This window comes from Cetorhinus maximus, chromosome 9 (genome assembly GCF_964194155.1).
Source record: "Cetorhinus maximus chromosome 9, sCetMax3.hap1.1, whole genome shotgun sequence".
NCBI lineage: Eukaryota > Metazoa > Chordata > Chondrichthyes > Lamniformes > Cetorhinidae > Cetorhinus > Cetorhinus maximus.
This window is the reverse complement of record NC_135887.1, coordinates 66,749,633-66,777,289: the sequence shown is the minus strand read 5'-3', so window position 1 is coordinate 66,777,289 and position 27,657 is coordinate 66,749,633. Positions and strand designations below refer to the sequence as shown.

At 46.1% G+C, this 27,657-nt stretch overlaps 1 protein-coding gene across 1 annotated transcript in view; it reads left to right on the top strand.

Moving 5' to 3' along the window:
• tspan4a (tetraspanin 4a) overlaps window positions 1–27,657 on the top strand; it is a 619,591-nt gene that overhangs the window by 554,589 nt on the left and 37,345 nt on the right. Inside the window, exons 2-3 of the mRNA XM_078547848.1 lie at window positions 15,346–15,537; window positions 22,580–22,654. Of these exons, the coding sequence (XP_078403974.1) occupies window positions 15,346–15,537; window positions 22,580–22,654 (267 nt within the window). The remainder of the gene's footprint in view (window positions 1–15,345; window positions 15,538–22,579; window positions 22,655–27,657) is intronic.

The window sequence follows — 27,657 nt, the reverse complement described above, 5'->3', positions numbered from 1 at the left end:
TATGGCTGGGAGACATCAACAACAAATTGTAATGAGGAAGAATGTACTTGCATTGGAGGCAATGCAGCAAAGGCTCATTAGATTGGTCCCTGTTTGAGAAGGTTGTCCTATGATGAGAGGCTGACTAAATTGGGTTTATTTTCTCTGGAGTTTAAAAGATTGAGGGGCAATCTCATTGAAACCTATTAAATTCTGAAGGGGTTTGATAGGGTGGACACTGAGAGATTATTTCCACTGGTCAGGATTCGAAAACACGGGCAACAGTCTCAGGTTAAGGGGCTGATCATTTAGGACTGAAATGAGGATAAATTAGTTCACTCAAACGGTTGTGAATCTTTGGAATTCACTACCCCACAGGAATGTGAATGCTCAATCGTTGAAAACATTTAAGGCTGGGATTGACAGTTTTTGGGTCTCCAGGATTAAGGAATATGGGGAGAAGGCAGGAAAATGGAGTTAAAGCCCAAGATTAAATGATGGGGCAGGCTCAATGGGCTGAATGGTCTACTCTTGCTTACATTTCTTCTGTCCTTATATCGTGCCAATTTAACATAGTCAAATGTTCTGAGGTGCTGCACAGGAGCAATATTAAACAAAATTTGACACTGAGCCATATGTAAGGAGATATCAGGACTGACATAATCAAAATGGAAGGTTTAAGGAAACTCACATGGTGGAAAGAAATATTGCGAGGTTTAAGGAGGGAATTCCAGTATTTCGGGCCTAGGTAACTGAAGCTGAAGTTAATGTTTCCAGGGCAGACTCTCCTTCAGAGGTCCTGATCAACTGCTTCAGCTTGACAGAGGCTGCCCAACTCTCTCCAGCAGGCTTCATTCACTGCAGATTCACAGCTTCTTTTTCTGCTTGTATTCCTGGACAAGAGACAAGATCAGGGCCATGACTGCTGGCATTTCCTGAACAAACTTACACAAGAAAGATGGCCCATTGGATGAAGTGTTGGAAAGGCTGCCGATGCCCCTGGGCCTCAGTCTTTCTTTATTCTTTCACAGGATGTGGACATCACTGGCAAGGCCAGCACTTGTTGCCCATCCCTATTGCCCTTGAACTGAGTGTCTTGCTAGGCCATTTCAGAGGGCAGTTAAGAGTCAGCTACATTGCTGTGGGTCTGGAGTCACATGTAGTTCAGACCAGGTAAGGATGGCAGATTTCCTTCCCTAAAGGACATTAGTGAACAAGGACTTTAGGACAACTGATGACAGTTCTCATGGTCACCATTACTGAGACTAGCTTTATGTTCATATTTATGATTTGAATTTGAATTTAAATTCCCCCAGCTGCCATGGTGGGATTTGAACCCATGGCCCCAGAGCATTAGCCTGGGTCTCTGGATTATCAACGCAGTAACATTCCCACTACACCACCATCTCCCCTGTGCTGGAGTACAGCGGATACCCAGCAAACACTCAGTTATATGAAGACTGTTTGGCACTGGTTAACCCAGCTCAAATTCCAGAATTTTATCTGAGCCCAGACCACTTCCACTTCCAGCTCGGTGATTTCTTAAAGACTTGGTGCCATGAATGAGCTCAGTTACATCAGTTTCTGTAAGAGTAGGGCAGGACAGGAGCAGCTGGGAGCAGGGCACAGTCCCTGACACTGGAATAGACCCTGCGGTTAGTTCTTGGAGTCTCTCCAAACCTTCTTGTTAGAATGGTGAATGTTAACTCGGCCCCAGGACATATAGCTCATAATATGTCACACATTACAAGTGATTTGTGTTCTGGGAACAGCTGCTGTTTCTGCCAGAGTCTACCAGAGCCGTGACAACACAATAATCTTTACCCTTTTCAATCAGACGTGAGACTTGGAGATCGACCAGGATATTGTCCGCTCTGTGTCATTCAAACAGAAGGATTCCTAAGTTGTCGGCTACCTCCTGACACTGCCTGCCACAAGCTGAGTTTCCTGATGTTTCACATGAACTGTTAGTGATTAAGTTTAAATACCCTGATGGCAACACTTCAGAACATTTACAGAATAGATCATGGCACTTCATCTGGGGCTATCTGTCTTGCTGCTTATCCACAGGGATAAATAGCAGCGTTGTCTAACTCCCTGTGCACTCCATACAGCAACGGTAGTCATTGATTAAAACAATCATTTGTAACCTCACTGGGGCTTTATTTATTCAACACAATGAAATATTAGTATGTAATTGTTTGGAGCTTCTATTTATTCAGCAGTGTAAAGATAAACAACTATGTAACAGTGTAGACTCACTGTTTATTCAGCAGGGTGAGGATTAATCACTGTGTAACTGTGTAGAGTCACAGTTTATTCAGCAGGGTAAGGATTACTCACTGTGTAACAGTGTAGAGTCACTGTTTATTCAGCAGGGTGAGGATTAATCACTGTGTAACTGTGTAGAGTCACAGTTTATTCAGCAGGGTAAGGATTACTCACTGTGTAACAGTGTAGAGTCACAGTTTATTCAGCAGGGTGAGGATTAATCACTGTGTAACTGTGTAGAGTCACAGTTTATTCAGCAGGGTGAGGATTAATCACTGTGTAACTGTGTAGAGTCACAGTTTATTCAGCAGGGTGAGGATTAATCACTGTGTAACTGTGTAGAGTCACTGTTTATTCAGCAGGGTAAAGATTACTCACTGTATAACAGTGTAGAGTCACTGTTTATTCAGCAGGGTAAGGATTAATCACTGTATAACAGTGTAGAGTCACTGTTTATTCAGCAGGGTGAGGATTAATCACTGTGTAACTGTGTAGAGTCACAGTTTATTCAGCAGGGTAAGGATTACTCACTGTGTAACAGTGTAGAGTCACTGTTTATTCAACAGGGTGAGGATTACCACTGTGTAACTGTGTAGAGTGAGAGTTTATTCAGCGGGGTAAGGATCACTCACTGTGTAACAGTGTAGAGTCTTAGTTTATTCAGCACGGTAAGGGTTACTCACTGTGTAACAGTGTAGAGTCTCAGTTTATTCAGCAGGGTAAAGATTACTCACTGTGCAACTGTGTAGAGTCACTGTTTATTCAGCAGGGTGAGGATTAATCACTGTATAACTGTGTAGAGTCACAGTTTATTCAGCTGGGTAAGGATGACATAGAAACAGGAAAAGGCTATTCAGCCTATCAAACCTGCTCCACCAATCAACATCATCATGGCTGATCTTTCATTCGATGCCTTTTTCCCACACTATCCTATAACACTTTGAACATAAGAAATAGGAACAGGAGTAGACCATTCAGCCCCTCGAACCTGCCCTGCCATTCAATAAGGTCATGGCTGATATTCTTGTGTTTCGATTTCCACATTCCTATCTAACCCCGATAACTTTTGATTCCCTTGCCTAACAAGAATCTATCTGTCTCTGCCTTAAAAATATTCAGTAACCCTGCTTCCACCACCTTCTGAGGCAGAGAGTTCCAAAGTCACACAACCCTCTGAGAGAAAAAAAATTCTCCTCATCTCTGTCCTAAAAGGGCGACCCCTAATTTTAAAACAGTGCCCCCTAGTCCTGGACTCACTCAACAAGAGGAAATATCCTTTCGACGTCCACCTTGTCAAGGCTGTTCAGGATCTTGTATACTTCAATCAAATCACCCCTCACTATTCTAAACTCCATTGGAAACAAGCCCAGCCTGTCTAACCTTTCCTCATAGACAACCCACTCATTCCAGGTATCAGTCTAGTAAACCTCCTCTGAACCACCTCCAATGTATTTACATCCTTCCTTAAATAAGGAGACCAACACTGCACAGTATTTGAGGTGCGATCTCACCAATGCCCTGTAAAACTGAAGCATAACATCCTTACTTTTATGTTCAATCCCTCTCGTAATAAAGGATAGCATTCCATTAGCCTTCTTAATTACTTGCTGTACCTACATACTAATTTTTTGTGACTCGTGTACTAGAACACCTAGATCCCTCTGCACCTCAGAATTATGCAGCTGTTCTCCATTTAAGTTAGACTCTGCTTTTTTGTTCTTCCTGCCAAAGTGAACAACTCCACATTTTCTCACATTAAACTCCATTTGCCAGATTTTTGTCTACTCGCTCAACCTATCTATATCCATCTGCAACCTCCTCATGTCCTCTTTACAACATACTTTCCTACCTATCTTTGTGTTATCTACAAGTACTACTATGTCTTCACTCCCCTCATCTAAGTCACTGATGTAAATTGTAAAACGTTGATGCCCCAGCACAGACCCCTGTGGGACTCCTCTCAACATATCCTGCCAATCTGAAAAAGACCCATTTATGCATACTCTCTGCTTTCTGCCAGCCAGCCAATCTTCTATCTATGCTAATACGTTACTCATTACACCATGCACTTTTATTTTCCATATTAACCTTTGATGTGGCACCTTATCAAATGCCTTCTGGAAATCCTAGTACAGTACGTCTACAGACTCCCCTTTAGTTACCACACATGTTACTCCTTCAAAAATCTCCAATAAATTAGTTAAACATGATTTTCCTTTCACAAAACCATGTTGACTCTTCCCGATTGCCTTGAGTTCATCTAAGTGCCCAGCTATAACCTCCTTAATGATGGATTCTAACACCTTCCCCATGACAGACATCAAGCTAACTGGCCTATAGTTTCCTGTTTTCTGCCTCCCTCCCTTCTTGAATAGAGGGGTTATATTTGCTACTTTCCATTCTGATGGGACCTTTCCAGAAACTAGCGAATTTTGGAAAATTAACACCAGTGCATCTACTACCTCATTAGCCACCTCTTTTAAGACTCTAGGATGTAGTCCATTGGAACTGAGAGACTTGTCAGCCCACAGCTCCATCAATTTGCTCAGTACTGCTTCCCTAGTGATTGTAATTTCACCAAGTTCCTCTCTCCCGTTCACCTCTTGATTCGTAGCTATTACTGGAATGTTTTTTGTATCCTCTGTAGTGATCACAGAAGCAAAATATTTGTTCATTTCTTCCGCCATTTCCTTATTATCTATTATGAGCTCCCCATTCTCATCCTCTAGAGGACCAACACTCACTTTACTTACTCTTTTCCTTTTTAAATACCTGTAGAAACTCTTGCTATCCATTTTTATATTTCTAGCTAGCTTCCTCTCACACTCTAATTTCTTACTTCTGACTAACCTTTCAGTCATTCTCTGCCATTCCTTATATTCTGTCCAATCACCTGTCCTTCCACTCACCTTTTCTTTTTCCTTAAGTTTGATGCTTTCCTTAACATCTCTAGTTAACCATGGATGGTGTATCCTCCCCTTAGAATTTTTCTTTATAGTAGGAATGTACTTATTCTGAATACTCTGAAATATCCCCTTAAATGTCTGCCACTGCTTCTCTATTGATCTATCCTCTAGCCTAGTTTCCCAGTTCACTTCAGCTAGCTCAGCTTTCATTCCCACATTTAAGTTTAAGTTACTTGTCTTAGACCCACTCTTCTCCCATTCAAACTGGATGTAAAATTCAATCATATTGTAGTCACTTCTACCTAGGGGTGCCTTTACTCTGAGGTCATTAATTAATCCTGTCATGTTACACAATACCAAGTCTAATAAAACCTGCTCTCTGGTTGGTTCCAGAACATGCTGCTCTAAGAAACTATCTCAAAAGCATTCTAAGAACTCCTCATCCAGGCTACTACTGCCAATCTGATTCTTACAGTTTGCGTAGATTAAAATCACCATGATTATTGCCATCCCTTTACCACAAGCACACAATATTCTTTCTTGAATACTTAGTCCTACACTGTGACTACTGTTAGGGGGCCTGTAGACCACTCCCATGAATTACTTTTTTCCCCTACTATTCCTCATCTCCACCCAAACCAGCTTTGGGTCACTGGTATTTAGAAATCTGTCAATCTCTGCTTTAAACATATTCAATGACCGAGCTTCCAAGGCCCTCTGGGGTAGAGAATTCCAAAGATTCACAACCCTCTGAGTAAAGAAATTTCTCCTCATCTCAGTCCTAAGTGGCTTCCCCCTTAATTTGAAATTGTGTCTCCTGGTTCAAGACTCTCCACCTAGGGATACATATTACCTGCATCTACCCTGTCTATTCCTTCAGTTATTTTGTAGGTTTCAATGCGATCACCTTGCATTCTTCGAAACTCTAGAGAATACAGACCCAGTTTCCCCAATTTCTCTTCTTAGGACAGTTCCACCATCCCAGGAACAAGTCAGTTGAACCTTTGCTGCACTCCCTCTATATCCTTCCTAAGGATATGGCCACCAAAACTGCACACAGTACTCCAGATGCAGCTCAACCAAGGTTCTACACTATTGAAGCAAGACTTCGCTACTCCTGTGCTCAAATCCTCTTGTGATAAAGGCTAACATATCATTAACTTTCCAAAGTGCATGTTAGCCTTCAGTGACTTATTGACCAGGACACCCAGGCCCTTTGTAAATCTACACTTTCTAATCTCTCATCATTTAAAAAATAATCTGCACATCTGTTCCTCCTTCCATAGTGGATAACCTTACTCACTATGTAACTCTGTAGAGTCTCAGTTTATTCAGCAGGGTAAGGATTATTCACTGTGTAACTGTGTAGAGACACAGTTTATTCAGCAGGGTAAGGATTACTCATTGTAACTGTGTAGAGTCATAGTTTATTCAGCAGGGTAAGGATTACTCACTGTAACTGTGTAGAGTCACAGTTTATTCAGCAGGGTAAGGGTTAATTACTATGTAACTGTGTAGAGTCACAGTTTATTCAGCAGGGTAAGGGTTAATTACTATGTAACTGTGTAGAGTCACAGTTTATTCAGCAGGGTAAGGGTTAATTACTATGTAACTGTGTAGAGTCACAGTTTATTCAGCAGGGTAAGGGTTAATCACTATGTAACTGTGTAGAGTCACAGTTTATTCAGCAGGGTAAGGGTTAATTACTATGTAACTGTGTAGAGTCACAGTTTATTCAGCAGGGTAAGGGTTAATCACTATGTAACTGTGTAGAGTCACAGTTTATTCAGCAGGGTAAGGATTACTCACTGTAACTGTGTAGAGTCATAGTTTATTCAGCAGGGTAAAGATTACTGACAATGTAACTGTACAAAGGTCACTGTGAAACCATGTGCAATTGTCTTCAACAGCAAGAAATTTGTGTATAAAATGGGAGTTGAGGTAATGAGGATTTAAAGTAAGCAATATTTTGTGTGTAGAAGCAATGTGATTAACTGATGTGAGACTGATGTAATTATTGTTCACAATGAGATCATTGATCTATCAGTGATGGCAGAACCTCACTGCAGCTGTTAAACACCTTTGACAATACAGACAGCATTGTGGAAGCCTGATCAATAACAGTCAAATAGCAACAGATTGGATGAATGTGTTAAATATTGTTGGTGGAATCGTCCAGATTTGTACTAAGTGCGGTAGTGGGCGGGAAAAAGAATGTTTTACCCGCTGGCCACAATGGCGGCTTCTCACGCCGTATCACCCCAATCCCACCTCATTAATTATGCATTCCTGGGGAACAGGCCATTTCGATAGCGGGTGGGCTCTCATTCGCCTATCACAACGTCACCTCACCGCTTCCTAACGCCAGGCGCCATATTTAAAGTGCAGCCGCGCGCACACCTCTCCGTACTTCCAGCCCATGACTGCTGCAAAGAAGACATGGACCCAAAAGGCAAGAAGACTGAAGCCCCCCCAGTTCAATGATGCGGCCCTCCAATGTCTTTTGGACGCAGTGGAGGCCCGCAGTGATGTCCCCTGCCCCCACTCTGGCCGCAGGAGGGGCAGCAACATCACTAATCCAGCGTGGGTGGCGATGGCGGTGGTCAGCACCAATGTCCTGCAAAAGAGGACAGACACCCAGTTCCATAAGAGGATGAATGATCTCCTCCGTTCCACCAGGGTAAGTCACCATTCTCATCACTCTCAACTCACACACTCACAAACCCATCACACATCCACAGGGCCCTCACTCACTGCCGGTTCAAGGGACATCACCACTCACTCACACTCACTGTCATTGTCCTCATCCCGTCCATGGGACCAATCTTCACCCACATATACCAGGTTTACTGATCACGTGGCCTGGCAGGCATCCTCCATCTATTTATGCAGAACAAGTTGGCACACAGCAACAGAGAGAGGTCGCAGACTGGTGGAGGAATGCCTGAAATCAAGCCCCTCATGGACTTTGAAAACAGAGCCATCCAACTGGCCAGTAGCGATCTGGGCAGGTACTGTGCTGACGGTGAGGTTGGTGCTGCTCTACCAAGTGACAGTTCAGCAGTGCAACATCCATCAGGCAACCATACTGTGAGTGATGTGTTCTGATTCACAGGCCACTGCCATGCACTAATTATCTCCCCTTGCTTCCGCAGGCACATCTGGGAAACAGCCAACAGATTCCATGGCCCAGGGCCTCCAATCAAGCCCCAAAGACACCTGGGAAGAGGAATCTGCTGAAATCCTCATTGAAGTCCCATCACAGCGCTCGCCCACACCCTCCACCAGTGCAGAGACATACACCTCAGTGGGATCTAGCTTTAGAGTAGCCTCAGGCAGAGGTAGGGACTTCCCAGGTCCCCAGCACTCGGAGGATTGCTGGAGGCCAGGAATCTGCTGAGTCCGAGTCAGATGATGAGCCTCTGGACTTAATCATGTCACAGTTGTTGGAGCTGCAAAGGTAAGCCCAGGAACATCAGGAAGGGGTGTCCGCTGCACTCCTCAGATTGCAAGGCCCAATGGACGAGTCTGTCTGTCTTCAGGCTGAGGTGATAGCGCCGGCATGCCAATGCACTGAGGTCAACACTGGTAGGATGGCGGCTGCCATGGAGACCTTGGTCCAGGACATCACTTCTGTGCTGTTGCGTGGGCTGAACTCCATCGCTAATGCCATAGTTGGCCTCCAACGGTGTGTACGTGAGAAGGATGCGGGGCAGCTCGATCTCACTCCAGCTACTCCTTCCACTCACAGATTCAGCCAGGGGCTGTCTGGCAGTCATAGTGAGTAGTGTCAGCAGGTGCACACTCCGGGGCCATCCACCCAGGTGATTCCGGGAGTGTCCGGCCCATCCGAATCCCAACTTCCTGTGACTTCCGCAGATCCAGCTCCACAGGCTGAGGAGGGTGCCACTGCCACACAGCAGGACCCTGAAAGCAGGCCGGGGCCTCCAGGTCTCGGCCCTCCAGAGGACGCCCACCAAAGTCATCACAGACAGGGCATCACAGTCAGCAGGCTGCCTGCACCTCTGCTGTGGATGTCTGGGCAGCACCAAGACATAGTGGCAGGGTTAGGAAAGTTAATAATTATTTGCACAGCCAGGGCACGGGTGTTAATCACTTGTACATAATGTTCACTATTGCCAATAAACTCCCAAGAATGTCTCCTTGTCTATGGCTCTTTGATCTGATCAGCAGTGTTTTGTCACTCAGATGTGAAACCTTTCTGCACAAGATAAAATGCAGGTGTCTCAGTCCAGGGCCTCTTCCCTGTGCTCTGTGCAGCCTTCAGACCAAATGTGATGGTCCGGCCTCACACTCCCTGGACACATTACTGATGCCTGCACCTTGGCAGTGCTGGTCATTGCTGCCAGAATGTAGTGGGCAGGTGTCACAGAGTTCCATTATTCTGTCTGTGTGCTCTCAGCACCTTTAAGGTGGGGCTGGTCCCCATCACACCAGCATCTGTGAACAGTGACATTGCGCTCCTGAAGGGGTCAGGTGCTGAAGGTGGACAAAGGATCAGGTGCATTTAAAGTTTTATGGCTGCGTCTCTATGACATGACCCTGATCATGGAGCGCAAGCGAGCTGCCCTCAGCCAGACAGGAGTCAGACATTCACAGAGGCTATGTGAAGATCTATGGAGTGTCCTCACTGCATGTCATCATCATTCTTCTGCAATAAAACGACTATCAGGGCCTCCACTGTATCTCCATGACAGCAGCATTCTCACAGAGGGTATTCACGCTGCCATAAGCCAGGCTGGAGTCAAACGTTCACAGATGCAATGTGGGGATCTATGGGGACACCTCACTGAATGTTGTCATCATCCTCCACACATCTAGCAGCTCTGAGGGTCTCCCGAGCGCGCCTGCCTTGTCTAGCCAATGTGAGGGCCTTATCGCCATCTTCCTCGCCTTTGAGGGCCTGCTCACCCTCATCCCCTTCGGCGTCCCCCTCCTCCATCTCCTCCTCAGCCAGCTCCTCTCCCCGTTGCAGCACCAGGTTGTGAAGGGTGCAGCAGATGATGATGATGTGTGAAACCCTCTGTGGACTGTATTGCAGGGCTCCACCAGACCAGTCCAGGCACCGGAACCTCATCTTCAGCATCCTGATGGTCTGCTCCACCAAGTTGTGAGTTGCAGCATGATCCTCATTATAGCGTCGCTCTGCTGCAGTCTGAGGCCACCACACGGGTGTCATCAGCCACGTCCTCTGCGAGTAACCCTTGTCCCTGAGGAGCCAACCCTGCAGCTTCTGTGGACCCTGGAAGATGTCAGGGATCTGTGACTGACTGAGAATGTAGGTGTCGAGCACACTCCCTGGAAACCGTGCGTAGACCTGCAGGATGCGTTTCTGGTTGTCACACACCAGCTGCACACTCAGCGAATGGAAGCCCTTGTGGTTGATGTAGTTGACTGCTTGTTGTAACGGAGATCTGAGCACCATGTGAGTGCAGCCAATCGCACCCTGCACCTGTGGGAAACCCAAGATCTGGGTGAATCCAATGGCCCTTGCTTCCTGGCTGTGCTGGTCCTGGGCGAAATGTACAAAGTTGTGTGCCATGGAGAAGATGGCATCCCTGATCTCATGAATGTATTTGTGGGTGGCGGATTGTGAAATCCCACAGGGGTCACCTGTGGTGCCCTGAAAGGAGCCACTGGCATAGAAATTGAGCACCGCAGTCACTTTCACAGCCACTGGCAGTGGATGCCCTCCAAGTCCCCTTGGCGCCAATTCCTGCAGTAAGTGGCAGATGTGACTGACCCGTTCCCTGGGCATGCGCAGTCTTCAGTGACACTGGCTCTCAGTCATCTGCAGGAATGAAAGTTGCCGTCTACAAATCCTGGGTCTAACTAGGCACCAACCGGTGACGGCTCGCTGTGGGGCGGGGGGAGGGAAGTGGTGTGAGCAGGAGCCCCAGCCGCCTCTGCTCCTTGAGGGTGCTGCTCCTCCCTCTGCCCAGCCAGGCTCCTCAGTCACTCTCTTCTCTGTTGTCTTTGCTCTCTGTAGGCCATGAGGCATACAGCTAGTTCACTAGGCTCCATGATCCTGATGTGCTCCTCCTGCAGGATGAAAGAGAGAGACGCGTGAGTTAGTATGGGTGTCCTAAGCACCTGCCCTGGTTAAGTCTGAAGGCCCTTTAATGCTTCCCGGAGAGTGCTGCTCACCACTTGGATGGCCAGATTTTAATGCGCCGCATGGCTGCCTGAACCCCATCCACCTCCGCCCCACTCCACCTGACTGATAGGCAGCAGCTTTATCCATTGCACTGCATGCTGTGCTCTAAGCTCAGGCACAGGCATTCTCCTAACCTGTGCTGTAAGGCTGCACTGTTAGCTTGAACCATCAGGTCCAAACCGGGATGCTGACATTGCAAGGGGCTGTGAGCACCTCCAGCAGTGACTGCTCCATGGCCAGCTTTAGCAAGGAGATTGTACAATGTGCGCAGTCGTCCAACTGTTCTGCCGTCCACTAAAACGTTCATTACTTTGCAGTCTGCACTCGAGGGGTGAAAATCTCTGGAGCACTGGGTGCACTTTGATGCTTCTGCATTGCTTGAGTGGGCAGATAAGCTAGAAGCCCAACTCCAATCCTATCAATGTGGCTGCACCTGAACTGTCTCAGCTGCAGAGGAATGGTCACTTAACAAGGTTTCCCTGATGCGTGGCTGCTTCCCTCCCCCCGCCCCACATGCGCTTGTGCACTACCTTCAACCGCAGGGCCGCTCTTGCCCTGGCACTGCACTGTCAGCCAGCCCGGAAAAAGCGACTTGCCTGGGCCCTCGCCTGAATGCGAGGCGCCTCAACCTTGAGGTCCAACAGGCGACTCTCATGAGCGCTGTACAACGTTACTGTGCATTCACCTCCGAGTTCCCCTCAAAGTGCAGCCCGCCAGGTGCATGCCTTATACACCTTGCTGTGACGTGCTTGGATGGTCTTGCGTGGGGCGTGGGGATTCCGGGGCAAATTGGTGAACATCGGTCATGGTATGGGACACCAATAGGTGACCTCAGTGATCTGACCCTCAGGAGGAGCTGCACTCCAAAGGAACAGGAGAGAGAGAACTGGTACTCCAAGACTAGCTGCTCGTGTTTTGATGAATGTTCGTGCTCTTGATCAGGCTGCTGCACACAGGGAAAGTTTCTGCTCCTCAGTTTATTTCCATTGTGAGAGTGAGTTAACTAACCACTACATTGCATCAAGCTCCGGGGAAACGAGGATGGGTAATAAATGCTGGACTTGTCAGTGACACCTACACCCTGGAATAAACTCAAAAACTTTAACAATTGGTAGAGTTTGGGATTTTGAATCCTAACTGTACGGGTCTCGGGGCTGGGGTCGACTCTTGTTTACAGATCACCTTAAAGAGGCGCTGCCTACATTCCTGGCATTGAAAGGTCATCAGTCTGAAACATTAACTCTGTTTCTCTCTCCACAGATGTTGCCTGACCTGCTGAGTATTTCCAGCATCTTCTGTTTTTATTCCAGTATCAGATTTCAGTGGAGGCGATGGGGAGCTGAAAGAGGATTGAGAAGCCTTCTTGAAAGCCCAAGGTTACGTCCAAAAGAACTAGGGGAGGGGGTGAGGAACAGCTTTGGGATTTAACAGCTTGAAGCAAGGAAATATGAGGGAGATGAGGAGTTTCACACATTAGGGGTCCTTTCAGTTAGACTTGGGCAGTCACTAAATCCTGAGTTAATCAGACTGAAGGTTTGGAACAAAAACAAAAATTGCTGGAAAAATTCAGCAGGTCTGACAGCATCTGTGGAGAGGAACACAGTTAACGTTTTGAGTCCGTATGACTCATTCCTGGTTTGGAATTTGACCCTAATCTGAAGGGTGACCTGGGCTCCAGTAAAGCTATTTTACTGATCTAGCATCCTAGTCAATAATGTGCCGAGTTGGTGCAAACTCCATGAAATGCTAAAATAAAAACAGAAAATGCTGGATTGCTGGAAAAACTCAGCAGGTCTAGCAGCATCTGAGGAGAAAGAAACAGAGTTAACGTTTTGAGTCTGTATGACTTCTTCATGAAATGCTGACTGTGTGTGTTAGTGTGTTTCTATCAGTGTGTATGTTTGTCAATGTGTGTGCGCATGTGTGTGTGTGTGTGTGTGAGTGTTTGTGTATGCACATGTGTGGCGTGTGTGTGTGCGTATATCAGAGTTTGTGTGTGTGTGAGAGAAAGCATGTGTGTGTATCTGTCAGAGTTTGTGTGTGTGTGATTATGTGTGTGTCTATCAGAGTTTGTGTGTCTGTCAGAGTGTGTTTGTGTCTGTGTGTGTGTGTGTCTGGCTGTCTGAGCTTTTGTGTCTGTGTGTGTCTGTCAGAGTTTGTGTGTGAGTGTATGTGTCTATCAGAGTTTGTTTGTGTCTGTTAGAGTGTGTTTGTGTCAGTGTGTTTGTGTAAGTGTGTGTGTGCGTGGTTGACTGTCTGAGCTTCTGCGTCTGTGTGTGTCTGTCAGAGTTTGTGCGTGCATGTGTGTGTGTGTGTCTGCCTGTCAGAGTTTGCATGTGTGTTTGTATGTGTGTGTATCAGAGAGTGTGTGTGTGTGTCTCACTGAGAGTATGTGTGTGCCAGTGTATGTCCCACTGTGAACATAAGATCATATGAATTTGGAGCAGGAGTAGACCATCCGGCCCCTCGAGCCTGCTACCCCAGTCAATAAGGTCATGGCTGATCTGATGTGGCCTTAACTTCACTTTCCTGCCTGTCCCCCATAACCCTCGACTCCCTTGTCCATTAAAAATCTAACACAGCCTAGAATATATTCAATGACCCAGCCTCTCCAGCTCTCTGTGGAAGAGAATTCCAATCACTAACAACCCTCTGAGAGAAGAAATTCCTCATCTCCATTTTAAATGGGAGACCCCTTATTCTGAAACTGTGACCCCCTAGTTCTAGATTCCTCCACGAGGGGAAACATCGTCTCAGCATCCACCCTCTCAAGCCCCCTCAGAATCTCCTTTCAAAAAGATCATCTCTCATTCTTCTAAACTCCAGTGAGAATCGGCCCAACCTGCTCAACCTTTCCTCTTAAGACAACTCCCTTTGTGATTCATGTACAAAGGCACCCTGACCCCTCTGTACTGCAGTATTCTGCACTCTCTCTCCATTTAAATAATATTCTGCTTTTCTATTCTTCCTGCCAAAGTGGACAACCTCATGTTTTCTCACATTAACTCCATCTGCCATATTTTTGTTCACTCAGTTAACCTATCTATAACTCTTTATGACTATCTAGACTCTTTAGGTCCTCCTCACAACTTGTTTTTCTACCTACCTTTGTATCCGTGAAAATATGGCTACAATGCAGTTGATCTCTTCATTTAAGTCATTGATATAGATCATAAATAGTTGAGGCCCCAGCATTGATCCCTGAGGCACTCCACTAGTTAGATTGAAAATAGCTGTTTATCCCAACTCTGTTTCCTGTTTGCCAATCCTCTATCCATGCTAATATACCACCCCCCCACCCCCACCACCCCACCCCCCAAAAAAATCATTCTCTTTCTCACCTTGTGTTACTACCTTTTATGTGATGTCTTATCGAACACCTTTTGGAAATCCAAATACACTACATCTACTGGTTCCCCTTTATTCATCCCGCTTGTCAAACATGATTTCCCTTTCACAAAACCATGTTAACTCTGTTTGATTGTATTCTGATTTTCTAAATGTCCTCCTCCTCCCTCCTTAATAATGGATTCCAGCATGTTCCCAGGGCAGAATTTGCCCTTGTCGGGTGGGAAGCCAATCACTGCCTGTGATTGGGGCCGGACCGCGGTTCACGCTGGGCGGGCTAATTAAGGCCTGCCCAGCGCGAAACGCATGCTGCAGTGTTCAGCGCTGTCGGTGTGGGTGGGGGGGAAGGAGGGCAAGTGGGGCGAACGGAGAACTTGGCGCATGCGCGTGAGTGCACACTGGAAAAGCTCCCTGAGACACAGAGCTGCCTCGGGGAGATGAAGAGTTCTGAAAAGCAAAAGTAAAGAATTTTTAAATGTTAAATAACATGTTCTGACAGAGGGTAATTGAGTGGGGCTGTTTTGTTCTAGAGTTAAAGCTTCTGTTTCACCAGGAGAACCCCAATGTGTTTATTGCCATTTACCCGTCTTTATTCTGTACAATGGCTCTCAATAGGATTGGGATACATCAATTGCTGATGATATTTCTTTGTTTGCTTCCTAGCTGGGAGGCTGTGCGATCCTGGGAGTTGGGATCTGGTTGGCTGTAACACAGGGTAACTTCGCCACCCTCTCCACAACCATCCCCTTCTTATCAGCTGCCAACCTGCTCATTGGCATCGGCATTGTGGTGATGATAGTCGGATTTCTGGGATGTGTTGGTGCAATTAAAGAAAATAAATGTCTTCTACTGGCTGTAAGTATCAATAAATCACATCACCCTTCACCCCTCAGCCCAACCACTCACCCATAAACCCTCACCTGTAAACCCTCATCTTTCAACCCTCACCCCAAAGCACTCACCCCTAAGCCTTCACCCCTCACACCTCCTCCCCAAACCCTCAACCCTCACCGTTTATACCATCCCCGGCAACCTCCCATTTAGCCCCACACTCCCACATGGTGCACACTGACTGATGTTTCAGTCCTTGATGCCTGTGTGTTTGATACTGAATTTGGCTGTTATTATTGATGTATTGCAGAAAGATAATTGCCCACTCACTGAAATCATAGAATTATAGATGCTTCCAGCACAGAAGGAGGCCATTTGGCTTGACATGTCCATGCCAGCTCTCTGCAATAGCAACTCAGCTAGTGTCACTCCTCCAGTCATTTCCATCGCCTTGCAAATCTTTTCTGATCAGGCAATGATCCAATTCCCTTTTAAATGCCAGAATTAAATCGGCCTCCTCCACACCGTCAGACAGCGCATTCCAGATCCTAACCACCCACTGTGTAAAAAGGTTTTCTTCACCATTGCTTCTTTTGCTATTCACCTTGGGCGGGATTTTCCACTCCAGTCAGCAGTGGTGTAATGAGGGGGAGGGGAAAATATTGCAGGAGTGCACAAGTCAGGTTTACATCAGTGTGAAAACAGGTTGCGATTGTCCTCTCCAGACTTCAATGGCGACACACGTTTCCCGCTGCATCATGTCGGGAACAGCAGTTGAATACATTTGGATATCATGAATACTAATTATGAAGGCAGCTTGCTGGAATCATGCCCCCATGCTGGATCAAAAGGCTATGGCGGCCTCTAATTAGGCCAGCGTGATTCACGGTCGGATATGAGGGACGTGCACCTGGCAAACTGCACTTCACACGTGACTTTGAGATATGTTTGCCTACCTTACATCGGGCATCGCTCTCAGCTCCTCTGATTCACGCCAGGCTGCTCAGGCAACAGCACAACAATTTCAGGGGGGTTGCGGAGCCAAGGCTCTACGTACCAGACCAGCGGTAAGGCGAGGGGCGGGGGGCTGGGGCGGGGGGCGGCGGGAATCGAAATGTGCTGGCAAGCAAAGGCTTGACTGGTGGAGGGGTGGGGAAGACGGGACAGAGGCAAGGGAAGGGGCTGGAGGGCAAGGGCCTGACTGGAAAGGGCGGGGGGGTGGGGGAACACTGGGGAAGGGTTCACTCAGACACATGATTGGGTGGGGGTGAGGGTGGGAATGTCCTTGGGGCCAGAATGGGAAGTGAACCTAGGGCTGAAGCCCCAAAGTGAGTCAGGGCCAGAATGGGCAGAGAGCTTCAGTTTAGATTGCTGACATTGAAAAGACTGTCCACGTCCAGTCCAGGGAAGGGGAGACCATATCAATCCATTGTCAGTAGTGCCCAGCAAGGTGTGCAGGGCCTGGTCACCACCTTACGCGTGTTGGTCTGGGGGATTTTGGGCATAGGTGGAGAGAACAGTTAATAAAGCATATAGTATCCTGTGCTTTATTAATAGGGGCATAGAATACAAGTGCAGGGAGGTAATGAATTTACCAGACGTAGGAGCAGAAGTAGGTAATTCAGCCCATCGAGTCTGCTCCACCATTCAATGAGATAATGGCTGATCTGATAATCCTCAACTCCAATTTCCTGCCTTTTCCCCATAACCCTTGATTCCTTTACTGATTAAAAATCTTTCTATCTCAACCTTGAATATACTTAACGACCCAGCCTCTATAGGCCTCTGTGGTAAAGAATTCCACAGATTGACTACCCTCAGAGAAGAAATTCCTCCTCATCTCTGTTTTAAATGGGCACCTCCTTACTCTGAGATTATGCCCTCTGGTCCTAGACCCTCCCACAAGGGGAAGCAACCTCTCAGCCACTACCCTGTCAAGCTCCCTAAGAATCTTATATGTTTCAATAAGGTGGTCTCTCGTTCTTCTAAACTCCAATGAGTACAGGCCCAACCTACTCAACCTCTCCTCATAGGAAAATCCCTCCATACCCGGGATCAACCTAATGAACCTACTCTGGACTGGAATTCAATGTGTACCACATCAACTACGTTACCCTCATCAACCTGTTACCCTGTCAAAAACACAAGCAAGTTAGTAAAGCACAATTTGCCTTTAACAAATCCATGCTGACTTTCCTTAATTAATCCACATTTGTCTAAGTGACTAAGTGTGACCTTGGAGGGGGGTGGTGCCTCCAGTGGGCACAGAGGACCCACAAAGGAGGTTCCTCTATCCTTGCCCGACTCAGCCCATCCAGTAAAAGCTACCACACTGCCCGTTTGGCCACTTAAAGGCCTAAATAGGCCCCAGGATGGGCGAGTGGCTTGATGCCTCCAGCAGCCCATGGAAAATGGGAGACAGGTTGGGGGCAGGTGGGAAGCCTGCCGGCAGGACACACACTGCATTTTACAAGCCCCTCACCCACCAGAAGGTTTAATGTCCAGCCCATAGATTCTGTCCTTGAGCCCTCAAGAACATCCTTTCTCTCCAGCAACGTAATATTCTCCTTACTCAATTCTTCCACTCCTCCCCTTTCCCTTCCTATCTTTCCTGAACACCTTCTACCCAGGAATATTTAATGCCAGTCTTGCCTTCCTTTCAGCCAGGTCTCTGTTATCTTCACAACATCCTATTTCCACGTGACTATTTACACCTGCTGCTTACCCACTTTATTATCACATATACACTCACATACATTCATATGCATGCACATACATTCACATTCATTCACATACATGTACAAACATTCACAGTAAATCTAATGTTAACCTGATTGCATGTCCTCTTCCTCTGACTCCCATCTTACTATTTCTTATTCTACTGCTATCTGTCTCTCCCAATTCTTTGTGTATCTTATTTCTCCTTTCTAATGCTAACTCCTGGATCTCATCCCCCTGCCCACTTAGTTTAAACCGTCCCCAACAGCACCAGCAAACTGCCCTGCAAGGTCATTGGTCCCTGTACATGTCCCATCTCCCCCAGAACCGGTCCCAATGTCCCAGAAATCTAAAGCATTCCCTCCTGCACTCTCTCTCCAGCCAGGGTTCATCTTCTCTACCCTCCTTTTTCGATAGTCACTGGTGGGTGATACGGGGAGTAATCAGAGATTACTGCCTTTCAGCTCCTTCCTAGCTCCATAAATTCTGACTCAGGACCTCATCCTTCTTTCTAATTATATTGTTGGTACCAATGTGGACCACGACTCCTAGCTGTTCACCCTTCTCCCTCAGGGTGCTCTGCAGCCATTCAGTGACATACTTGACCCTTGCCCCAGGGCAATAACACACCACCCTGGATTCACATCCGTGACTGCAGAAATGCCTGTCTATACCCCTCAGCTGTAGAATCTCCTAACACTATTACTTTCCCAATTTCCCTCCTGCCCGTCCCCACCGCAGCCCACCACTGCCCATCCCCCACCCCTTACAGCTGAGTCAACCGTGCACCATTGGACTGCACACCCCAGCTCAACCATCACTCTCACCAGTATTCAGAACTGAACAAAGGTTGGAGAGTGAGGTTGGAGAGTGACTCCTGTACTGTCTCACCAGTATTCAGAACTGAATAAAGGTTGGAGAGTGATTCCTCTACTGTCCGCCTTGACCACCTCATCTGAGTCAGTAATAAAGCAGAAAGCTCTTGAATTGGTGAATTTGAGGCATTTCTGAATTAAAACCCAAGGTTCCCAGATAGCACATTCTGCTCAAATTCTTTGAATCAACATTCATGGGACTTCCTTTCGGGAGTTGGGAAAGCTGGGCCTTGAAGATAATGAATGTTGTGTTTTTCGAAACATTTCCCGATGTAATTTTGAGTTGCGGTGAAGAGATCTACAGCCTCCTGTTTGTTCTGTGCAGACTACAGGATGGACGCACAAGCTCTCCGATAACACCCAGGTCATTAGCTCCTGTTGTCTCGCTAGAATTTCTCATCAGGACTCCAGTCCTCCGTTACCCATCGAACAGAATAAGGGGAAAGCATGAAACTTCCAGCACTGCTCACTGTCCGTATTTCCGAATATTGCCGGCTACCTGAACAGAGGCCTTGAGCATATTTCCAAAGGCTCAGTGGTGATTAGATGTTTAGTATGAGGAAGGGTCCTGCAATGGTGTGGCATGTGCAGAGAGACAATACGGGTGAATACGGAGAATTTAATCTCGATATCAAACCCTGACCAACACCTCCACCATAGAGTTAACCAGAGGATTTCTCTTCAAACTATAGAACAGTTGTGTTCCTGTCAAAAAAATATAAAGTAGAATTGAGGGATTGGGAAAAGATCCAGCCCTGAAGAGAGTTAGAATCAAAACTATTTCACAGCCTCTCTCTGCTCCACTCACTGTGGCTTGTCCAGCTACAAATTGCTGTGCTCCCTTATCATTTTCAACCTCGGGTATCAGCAAAGAAGGAAATGGGCAGAATGAAATCTGGACTAGGGAAGGAGGAGGAGGGAGGGGGAAAGGAGTGGGACGATCGGTACACATTTCCCCTTGCATTGGAGTGTCAGCCTGGATATTATGATCCGTTATCAAGGACTGTGACTGTGGAGATGTACAAGTGTGAGAATGTTGTATGAGGGTCTCTGTGTCTGTTATAAAGATTAGTGGGTGAGGCTGCTGAGTGCATATCATAAAGGACAGCGTGTGAGTGTTGTATATGTGTGAGGATGCTGTGCATATACTATACTGGGTGTGAGTGTGTATATGTGTGAGGATGCTGTGCGTATAATATACTGGGCGTGAGTGTGTATATGTGTGAGGATGCTGTGTGTATAATATACTGGGTGTGAGTGTGTATATGTGTGAGGATGCTGTGCGTATAATATACTGCGTGTGAGTGTGTATATGTGTGAGGATGCTATGCGTACAATATACTGCGTGTGAGTGTGTATATGTGTGAGGATGCTGTGCGTACAATATACTGCGTGTGAGTGTGTATATGTGTGAGGATGCTGTGCATATACTATAATGGGTGTGAGAGTGTATGTGTGTGAGGATGCTGTGCATATACTATACTGGGTGTGAGTGTGTATATGTGTGAGGATGCTGTGTGTATATTATACTGTGTGTGAGTGTGTATATATGAGAGGATGCTGTCTGTATATTATGCTGGGTGTGAGTCTGTTTATGTGTCAGGATGCTGTCTATGTGTTAGACTGGGTGTGAGTGTGTATATGTGTGAGGATGCTGTGTGTATAATATACTGCGTGTGAGTGTGTATATGTGTGAGGATGTTGTGTGTATGTTATACTGGGTGTGAGTGTGTATATGTGTGAGGATGCTGTGTATAATATACTGCGTGTGAGTATGTATATGTGTGAGGATGTTGTGTGTATGTTATACTGGGCGTGAGTGTGTATATGTGTGAGGATGCTGTGCGTATAATATACTGCGTGTGAGTGTGTATATGTGTGAAGATGCTATGCATATACTATACTGGGTGTGACTGTGTATATGTGTGAGGATGCTGTGTGTATATTATACTGGGTGTGAGTGTGTACATGTGTGAGGATGTTGCGTGTATATTATACTGGGTGTGAGTGTGTATATCTGTGATAATGCTGTGTGTATATTATACTTGGTGTGAGTGTGTATATGTGTGAGGATGCTGTGTATATACTATACTGGGTGTGAGTGTGTATATGTGTGAGGATGCTGTGTGTATATTATACTGGGTGTGAGTGTGTACATGTGTGAGGATGTTGCATGTATATTATACTGGGTGTGAGTGTGTATATCTGTGATAATGCTGTGTGTATATTATACTTGGTGTGAGTGTGTATATGTGTGAGGATGCTGTGTATATATTATACTGAGTGTGAGTGTGTATATCTGTGATAATGCTGTGTGTATATTATACTTGGTGTGAGTGTGTATATGTGTGAGGATGCTGTGTATATACTATACTGGGTGTGAGTGTGTATATGTGTGAGGATGCTGTGTGTATATTATAATGGGTGTGAGTGTGTACATGTGTGAGGATGTTGCGTGTATATTATACTGGGTGTGAGTGTGTATATCTGTGATAATGCTGTGTGTATATTATACTTGGTGTGAGTGTGTATATGTGTGAGGATGCTGTGTATATATTATACTGGGTGTGAGTGTGTATATCTGTGATAATGCTGTGTGTATATTATACTTGGTGTGAGTGTGTATATGTGTGAGGATGCTGTGTGTATATTATATTCGTGTGAGTGTGTATATGTGTGAGGATGCTGTGTGTATATTATCTTCGTGTGAGTGTGTATATGTGTGAGGATGCTGTGTATATATTATACTGGGTGTGAGTGCGTTTATGTATGAGGATGCTTTGTGGATATTATACTGGGTGTGAGTGCGTTTATGTATGAGGATGCTGTGTAATTATTATACTCAGTGTGAGTGTTCATATGCATGAGGATGCTGTGTATATGATACTGGGTGTGTGTGAGAATATGTGTGAAGATGCTGTGTTTATATTATACTGGTTGTGAGTGTGTATATATGAGAGGATGCTGTCTGTATATTATGCTGGGTGTGAGTCTGTTTATGTCAGGATGCTGTCTATGTATTATACTGCATATGAGTGTGTATATGTATCAGGATGCTGTGTATAGATTATACTCGGTGTGAGTGTGCACATGTCTGAGGATGTTCTGTATATACTATAAGGAGCATGGGGTGAGTGTGCATATGTGTGGCGATGCTGTGTGTATATTATACAGGGTGTGAGTGTGATATGTGTAAGGATGCTGTGTGTACAATATACTTGGTATGTGTATATGTGTGAGGGTGCTGTGTATATATTATACTGGGTGTGACTGTGCATATGTGTCAGGATGATGTGTGTATATTATACTGGGTGTGACTGTGCATATGTGTCAGGATGCTGTGTGTATATTATACTGGGTGTGAGTGTGTATATGTGTGAGGATGCTGTGTGTGTTTGGTAACTGTGTTTAAATTATAACCTTTTACCTTTGTGCACTTACAAGTTCCCTGTGCTCCTTTGTCTCTTGCTCAGTTCTTTATCCTGCTGCTAATTATCTTTGTGATGGAAATGATTGGAGGGATTCTCTTCAGTGTCTACAGAGGTCAGGTAAGGAAACTGCTTCTGAAATGTTTAATGTACTTGCACATGAAAATTCAATGAAGCCTCTGTTCAGCATTCATGTCAGACCCAGCTCTGGGATTCAGTTTTAAAACAATCTAACTGCATGAGAAAGAGAGAGATCGTCCGTACCACACTGAAAGTCAGAGAGGAACAGCTACAGTGAAGCTCGCATTAATGTATAAAATTGCCCCAGGAAAATGGAACTCACTGGGTAGAGGGTACCTGGGTCTGTTGGTCCCTTCACTGATGAACAGGAACATTAGGAACAGGAGTGAACCATTTACCTTGATCGTGGCTCATCTGTACCTCAACTCCATTCAACTGAATTTGGCCTATAAAGTACCCATGCCAATAAAATCATCACCAATCTCAGTTTTCAGTTGATCCAGCAATTTGGAGAAGAGAGTTCCACATTTCCACTGCCCTGTGTGAATCAATGCTTCCTCGTGTCAAGGCTGAACAACCTGGCTTGAAGTATTAGTTTCTGCTCCTTTGTTCTCGTCTGCCCCACAAGAAGGAATGATTTCTCTCTATCTACCTTATCAAACCCTTTAATCATCATTAATGCATCAATCAGATCATCTCTCAATCTTTAAAATTAATGCAATATGCGGCTAATTTATGCAACCAGTCCTTTAATCTTTCTCGACCTGGTGTCATCCTGCTGGGTCTACACTGTACACCCTCCAAGGCCAATGTATCTTTCCTGACACATGGTGCCTAACATGGATCCCAGTGCTCCATGTGTGGTCTAACCCAGGCTCGACACAGCTGCAGCAGCATTTCCTCCCCATAGAATTCCAGCCTTCTTGAGAGAACTTTCCTCCTTGTATTTGTGCCTTTATCCTGAGTTATAGTGATTCATTGTACAAGGACATCCAAATCCCTTCACTTCTCCACGTATCCTGATCTCTCACCGTGGACAATGTATTCCCATTTGTCTTTCTGTTCCATAGTGAATGACTTCACACTTTCACATATTGGGCACAATCTGCCACAGATTTTCCCACTTACTCCGTCTATGTCCCTTTGTATCTTCCTGCTCCCAACTACACAACTTCCTGTGTCCCCTAATCCTGCGATGCTGAGCAATGCTGTTCGCTGGTGCAGCTTTCTGTAATTTCACCAACTCCTGAATTCCATGATGCACATTGCTCCTTCCTCTATTAACTCAAACTGCTATAATGATCAAAGACGTTGCCCAATGAGCCTCCAATGGGACAGACAGGTTCTCCAGGAAGGTAATGGCAACACCCCACTTCAGTAGTGAGCTGTTTAATGCTAATTCAGCACCATAAGCCTGATTTGGGGGCAGGAAAGTCAGCCAGAGGCTTTACTCTCCATGTTTGTTCAGCAACCCAAACCAGAGGTATGAGTGCATTAGTGTGAAGCTCTGTTGAGGACGAGACTGAGATGTCCCAGTGCTCAATAAGCTTAATACAAACAAAAACAGAGTATACACAAGAATAATGATAATAGAGCTGAAAGACAAGTCCCACTGACTGAGATATTAATTCTTCTGGGTGAGATATTAGACACTCTGAGACCCATTGGGCGAAATGAAAGTCCCTCTGGGATTTTTTAAATCCCTTCACGGGATGTGGGCTTCGCTGGCTAGGGCAGCATTTATTGCCCATCGCTAACTGCGCTTGAGAAGGTGTTGGTGAGCTGCCTTCCTGAACCGCTGCAGTCCGTGTGGTCCAGGTACACCTACAGTGCTGTTAGGAAGGGAGTTCCAGGATCTTGACCCAGCGACAGCGAAGGAACGGCGATATATTTCCAAATCAGGGTGGTGAGTGGCTTGGAGGGGAACTTCCAGGTGGTGATGTTCCCATCTAACTGCTGCCCTTGTCCTTCTAGATGGTAGTTGTTGTGGGTTTGTAAGATGCTGTCGAAGGAGCCTTGGTGAATTCCTGCAGTGCATCTTGTAGATGGTACACACTGCTGCTGCTGTGCGTCGGTGGTGGAGGGAGTGAATGTTTAAGGTAGTGGGCGGGGTGCCAATCAAGTGGGCTGCTTTGTCCTGGAGTGTACCAAGCTTCCTTAGTGTCATTGGAGCTGCACACACACAGGCAATTGAGTTACCAGGTCCCTGGGTGAGTTACCAGACCCTTTGGGTGAGAGACCAGTCCCTCTGTATGAGATAAAATTCCCTCTGGGTGAGATACCAGCCCCCAGTGTGAGAAACCAGTCCATCTGGTTGAGATGTCAGTTCCCAGTGTGAGATATCAGTCACTCTGGGTGAGATACCAGTCCCCTGAGCAAGATACCAGTCCCCCTGGGTGAGATACCAGTCCCTCTGTGTGAGATACCAGTCCCTCTGTGTGAGATACCAGTCCCACTGTGTGAGATTCCAGCGCCTCTGGGTGAGATATCAGTCCCTCTGTGTGACATACCAGTGACTCTGGGTGAGCTACCAGTACCCCTGGGTGAGATATCAGTCCCCTGGGTGAGATACCACTCCGACTGAGTGAGATATCTGTCCCTCTGATTGAGATACCAGCCCCTCTGGGTAAGATACCAGTCCCGCTGGGTGAGATATCAGTCCCCTGAATGAGATACCAGTCCCCCTGTGTGAGATACCAGCCCCGCTGTGTGACATACCAGCCCCTCTGGGTGAGATACCAGCCCCTCTGGGTGAGATACCAGTCCCCCTGGTTGAGATCCTGGTCCCTCTGGGTGAGATTCCAGCACCCCTGAGTGAGATACCAGTCCCTTTGGGTGATATACCAGTCCCCCTTGGTGAGGTACCAGTCCTTCTGGGTGAGATACCAGTTCCCCTGGGTGAATACCAGTACCTCTGGAAGTGATGCCAGTGCCCTGGGTGATATACCAGTCCATCTGGGTGAGGTACCAGTCCCCGTGAGTGAGATACCAGTCCCCCTGGGTGATTTGTCAGTCCCTCTGGGTGATATGTCAGTCCCTCTGGGTGATATGTCAGTCCCTCTGGGTGAGATACCAGTACCTCTGGGTGAGATGCCAGTACCTCTGGGTGAGATGCCAGTGCCCTGGGTGATTAACCAGTCCTTCTGGGTGAGATACCAGGCCCCTGGGTGAGATACCAGTCCCCCTGGGTGAGATTCCAGCCCCCCTGGGTGAGATACCAATCCCTCTGGGTGTGATATCAGTCCCTCTAGGTGAGATACCAGCCCCTCTTAGTAAGATTTCAGTCCCCTGGGTGAGATACAATTCCCCTGGGTGAGGTACCAGTCCCTCTGGAGGCAATACCAGTCCCCCTGAACATAAGAACTAAGAGCAGGAGTAGGCAATTCAGCCCCTTGAGCCTGCCCCGCCATTCATTATGATCATGGCTGATCTCATTTTAGCCTCAACTCCAACTTCCCGCCCTCTCCCCATAACCTTTCAACCCATTACTAATTAAAAATCTGTCTCTCTCCTCCTTAAATTTATTCAGCGTCCCGGCATCCACTGCACTCCGAGGTAGTGAATTCCACAGATTCACAACCCTTTGAGAAAAGTAATTCCTCCTCATCCCTGATTTAAATTGACCACCCCTTAGCCTAAAACTATGGCCTCTCGTTCTAGAATGCCCCACAAGGAGAAACATCCGCTCCACGTCTACTTTGTCTATCCCCTTTAGCATCTTATATACCTCAATTAGCTCTCCTCTCATCCTTCTAAACTGCTCAATCTCTCCTCATAAGAGAAGCCCCGCATCTCTGAAAACAATCTAGTGAACCTCCTCCAGTGCAACTACATCCTTCCTGAAGTATGGGGACCAAAACTGTGCACAGTACTCCAGGTGTTCACCAATGCCTTGTACAGTTGCAACAACACTTCCCATATTTTTATACTCTATTTCTTTAGCAATAAATTCCAAAATTCCATTTGTATTCCTTATTACCTGCTGTACCTGCATACTAGCTTTCAGCGATTCATGCACGAGGACACCCAGATCCCTCTGCACTGAAGCATTCTGAAGTTTCTCTCCATTTAAATAATAAGTCACCTTTTTATTCTTCCGACCAAAATGGATAAACTCACACTTATCCACGTTAAACTCCATCTGCCAAATTTTGGCCCATTCACCTAACCTGTCCATATCCATTTGTACATTTTTTATTTCTTCATTGCAGTTTACTTTCCCACCTATTTTGGTGTCATCTGCAAATTTAGCCATAGTTCCTTCTATCCCTGAATCCAAGTCATTAATATAGATTGTAAATAGTTGGGGCCCAAGGACCGAGCCCTGTGGCACCCCACTAGTTAGAGCTTGCCATCCAGAAAAAGACCCATTTATCCCGACTCTCTGCTTTCTGTTGGTTAGCCAATCCTCTATTCCAAGCTAACATATTACCCCTATCTCTGTGTGATCTTATCTTGTGTATTAATCTTTTGTACGGCACCTTATCAAAGGCCTTCTGGAAGTCCAGATATACTACATTTACAGGATCCCCATTATCCACTTTGCTTGTCACATCTTCAAAGAACTCTAGCAAATTAGTCAAACACCATTTACTCTTCATAAAACCATGCTGACTCTGATGGATTGCACTTTGACTTTCCCATTACTACTTCCTTAATGATGGATTCCAACAATTTCCCAATGACAGACGTTAAATTAACTGGTCTATAGTTTCCTACTTTCTGCCTCCCCCCCTTTTTGAATAATGGTATTATATTAGCATTTTTCTAATTCACTGGAACCTTTCCAGAATCCAGGGAATTTTGGAATATTATAGGCAATACATCCATTATCTCCACTGCCACTTCCTTTAAGACCCTGGGATGTAAGCCATCAAGCCCTGGGGATTTGTCACCCTTTAATCCCAATGGTTTGCTCAGTACTTTATCTCTAGTGATGGTGATTGTTCTAAGTTCCTCCTTCTCTATACCATCTGCACTACCTGTTACTATTGGGGTGGTATTGGTGTCCTCCACCGTGAAAACTGAGGCAAAATATTGATTAAGCTTTTCTGCCATTTCTGCGTTCCCCACTATTAACTCTCTAGTTTCATCCTCCAAGG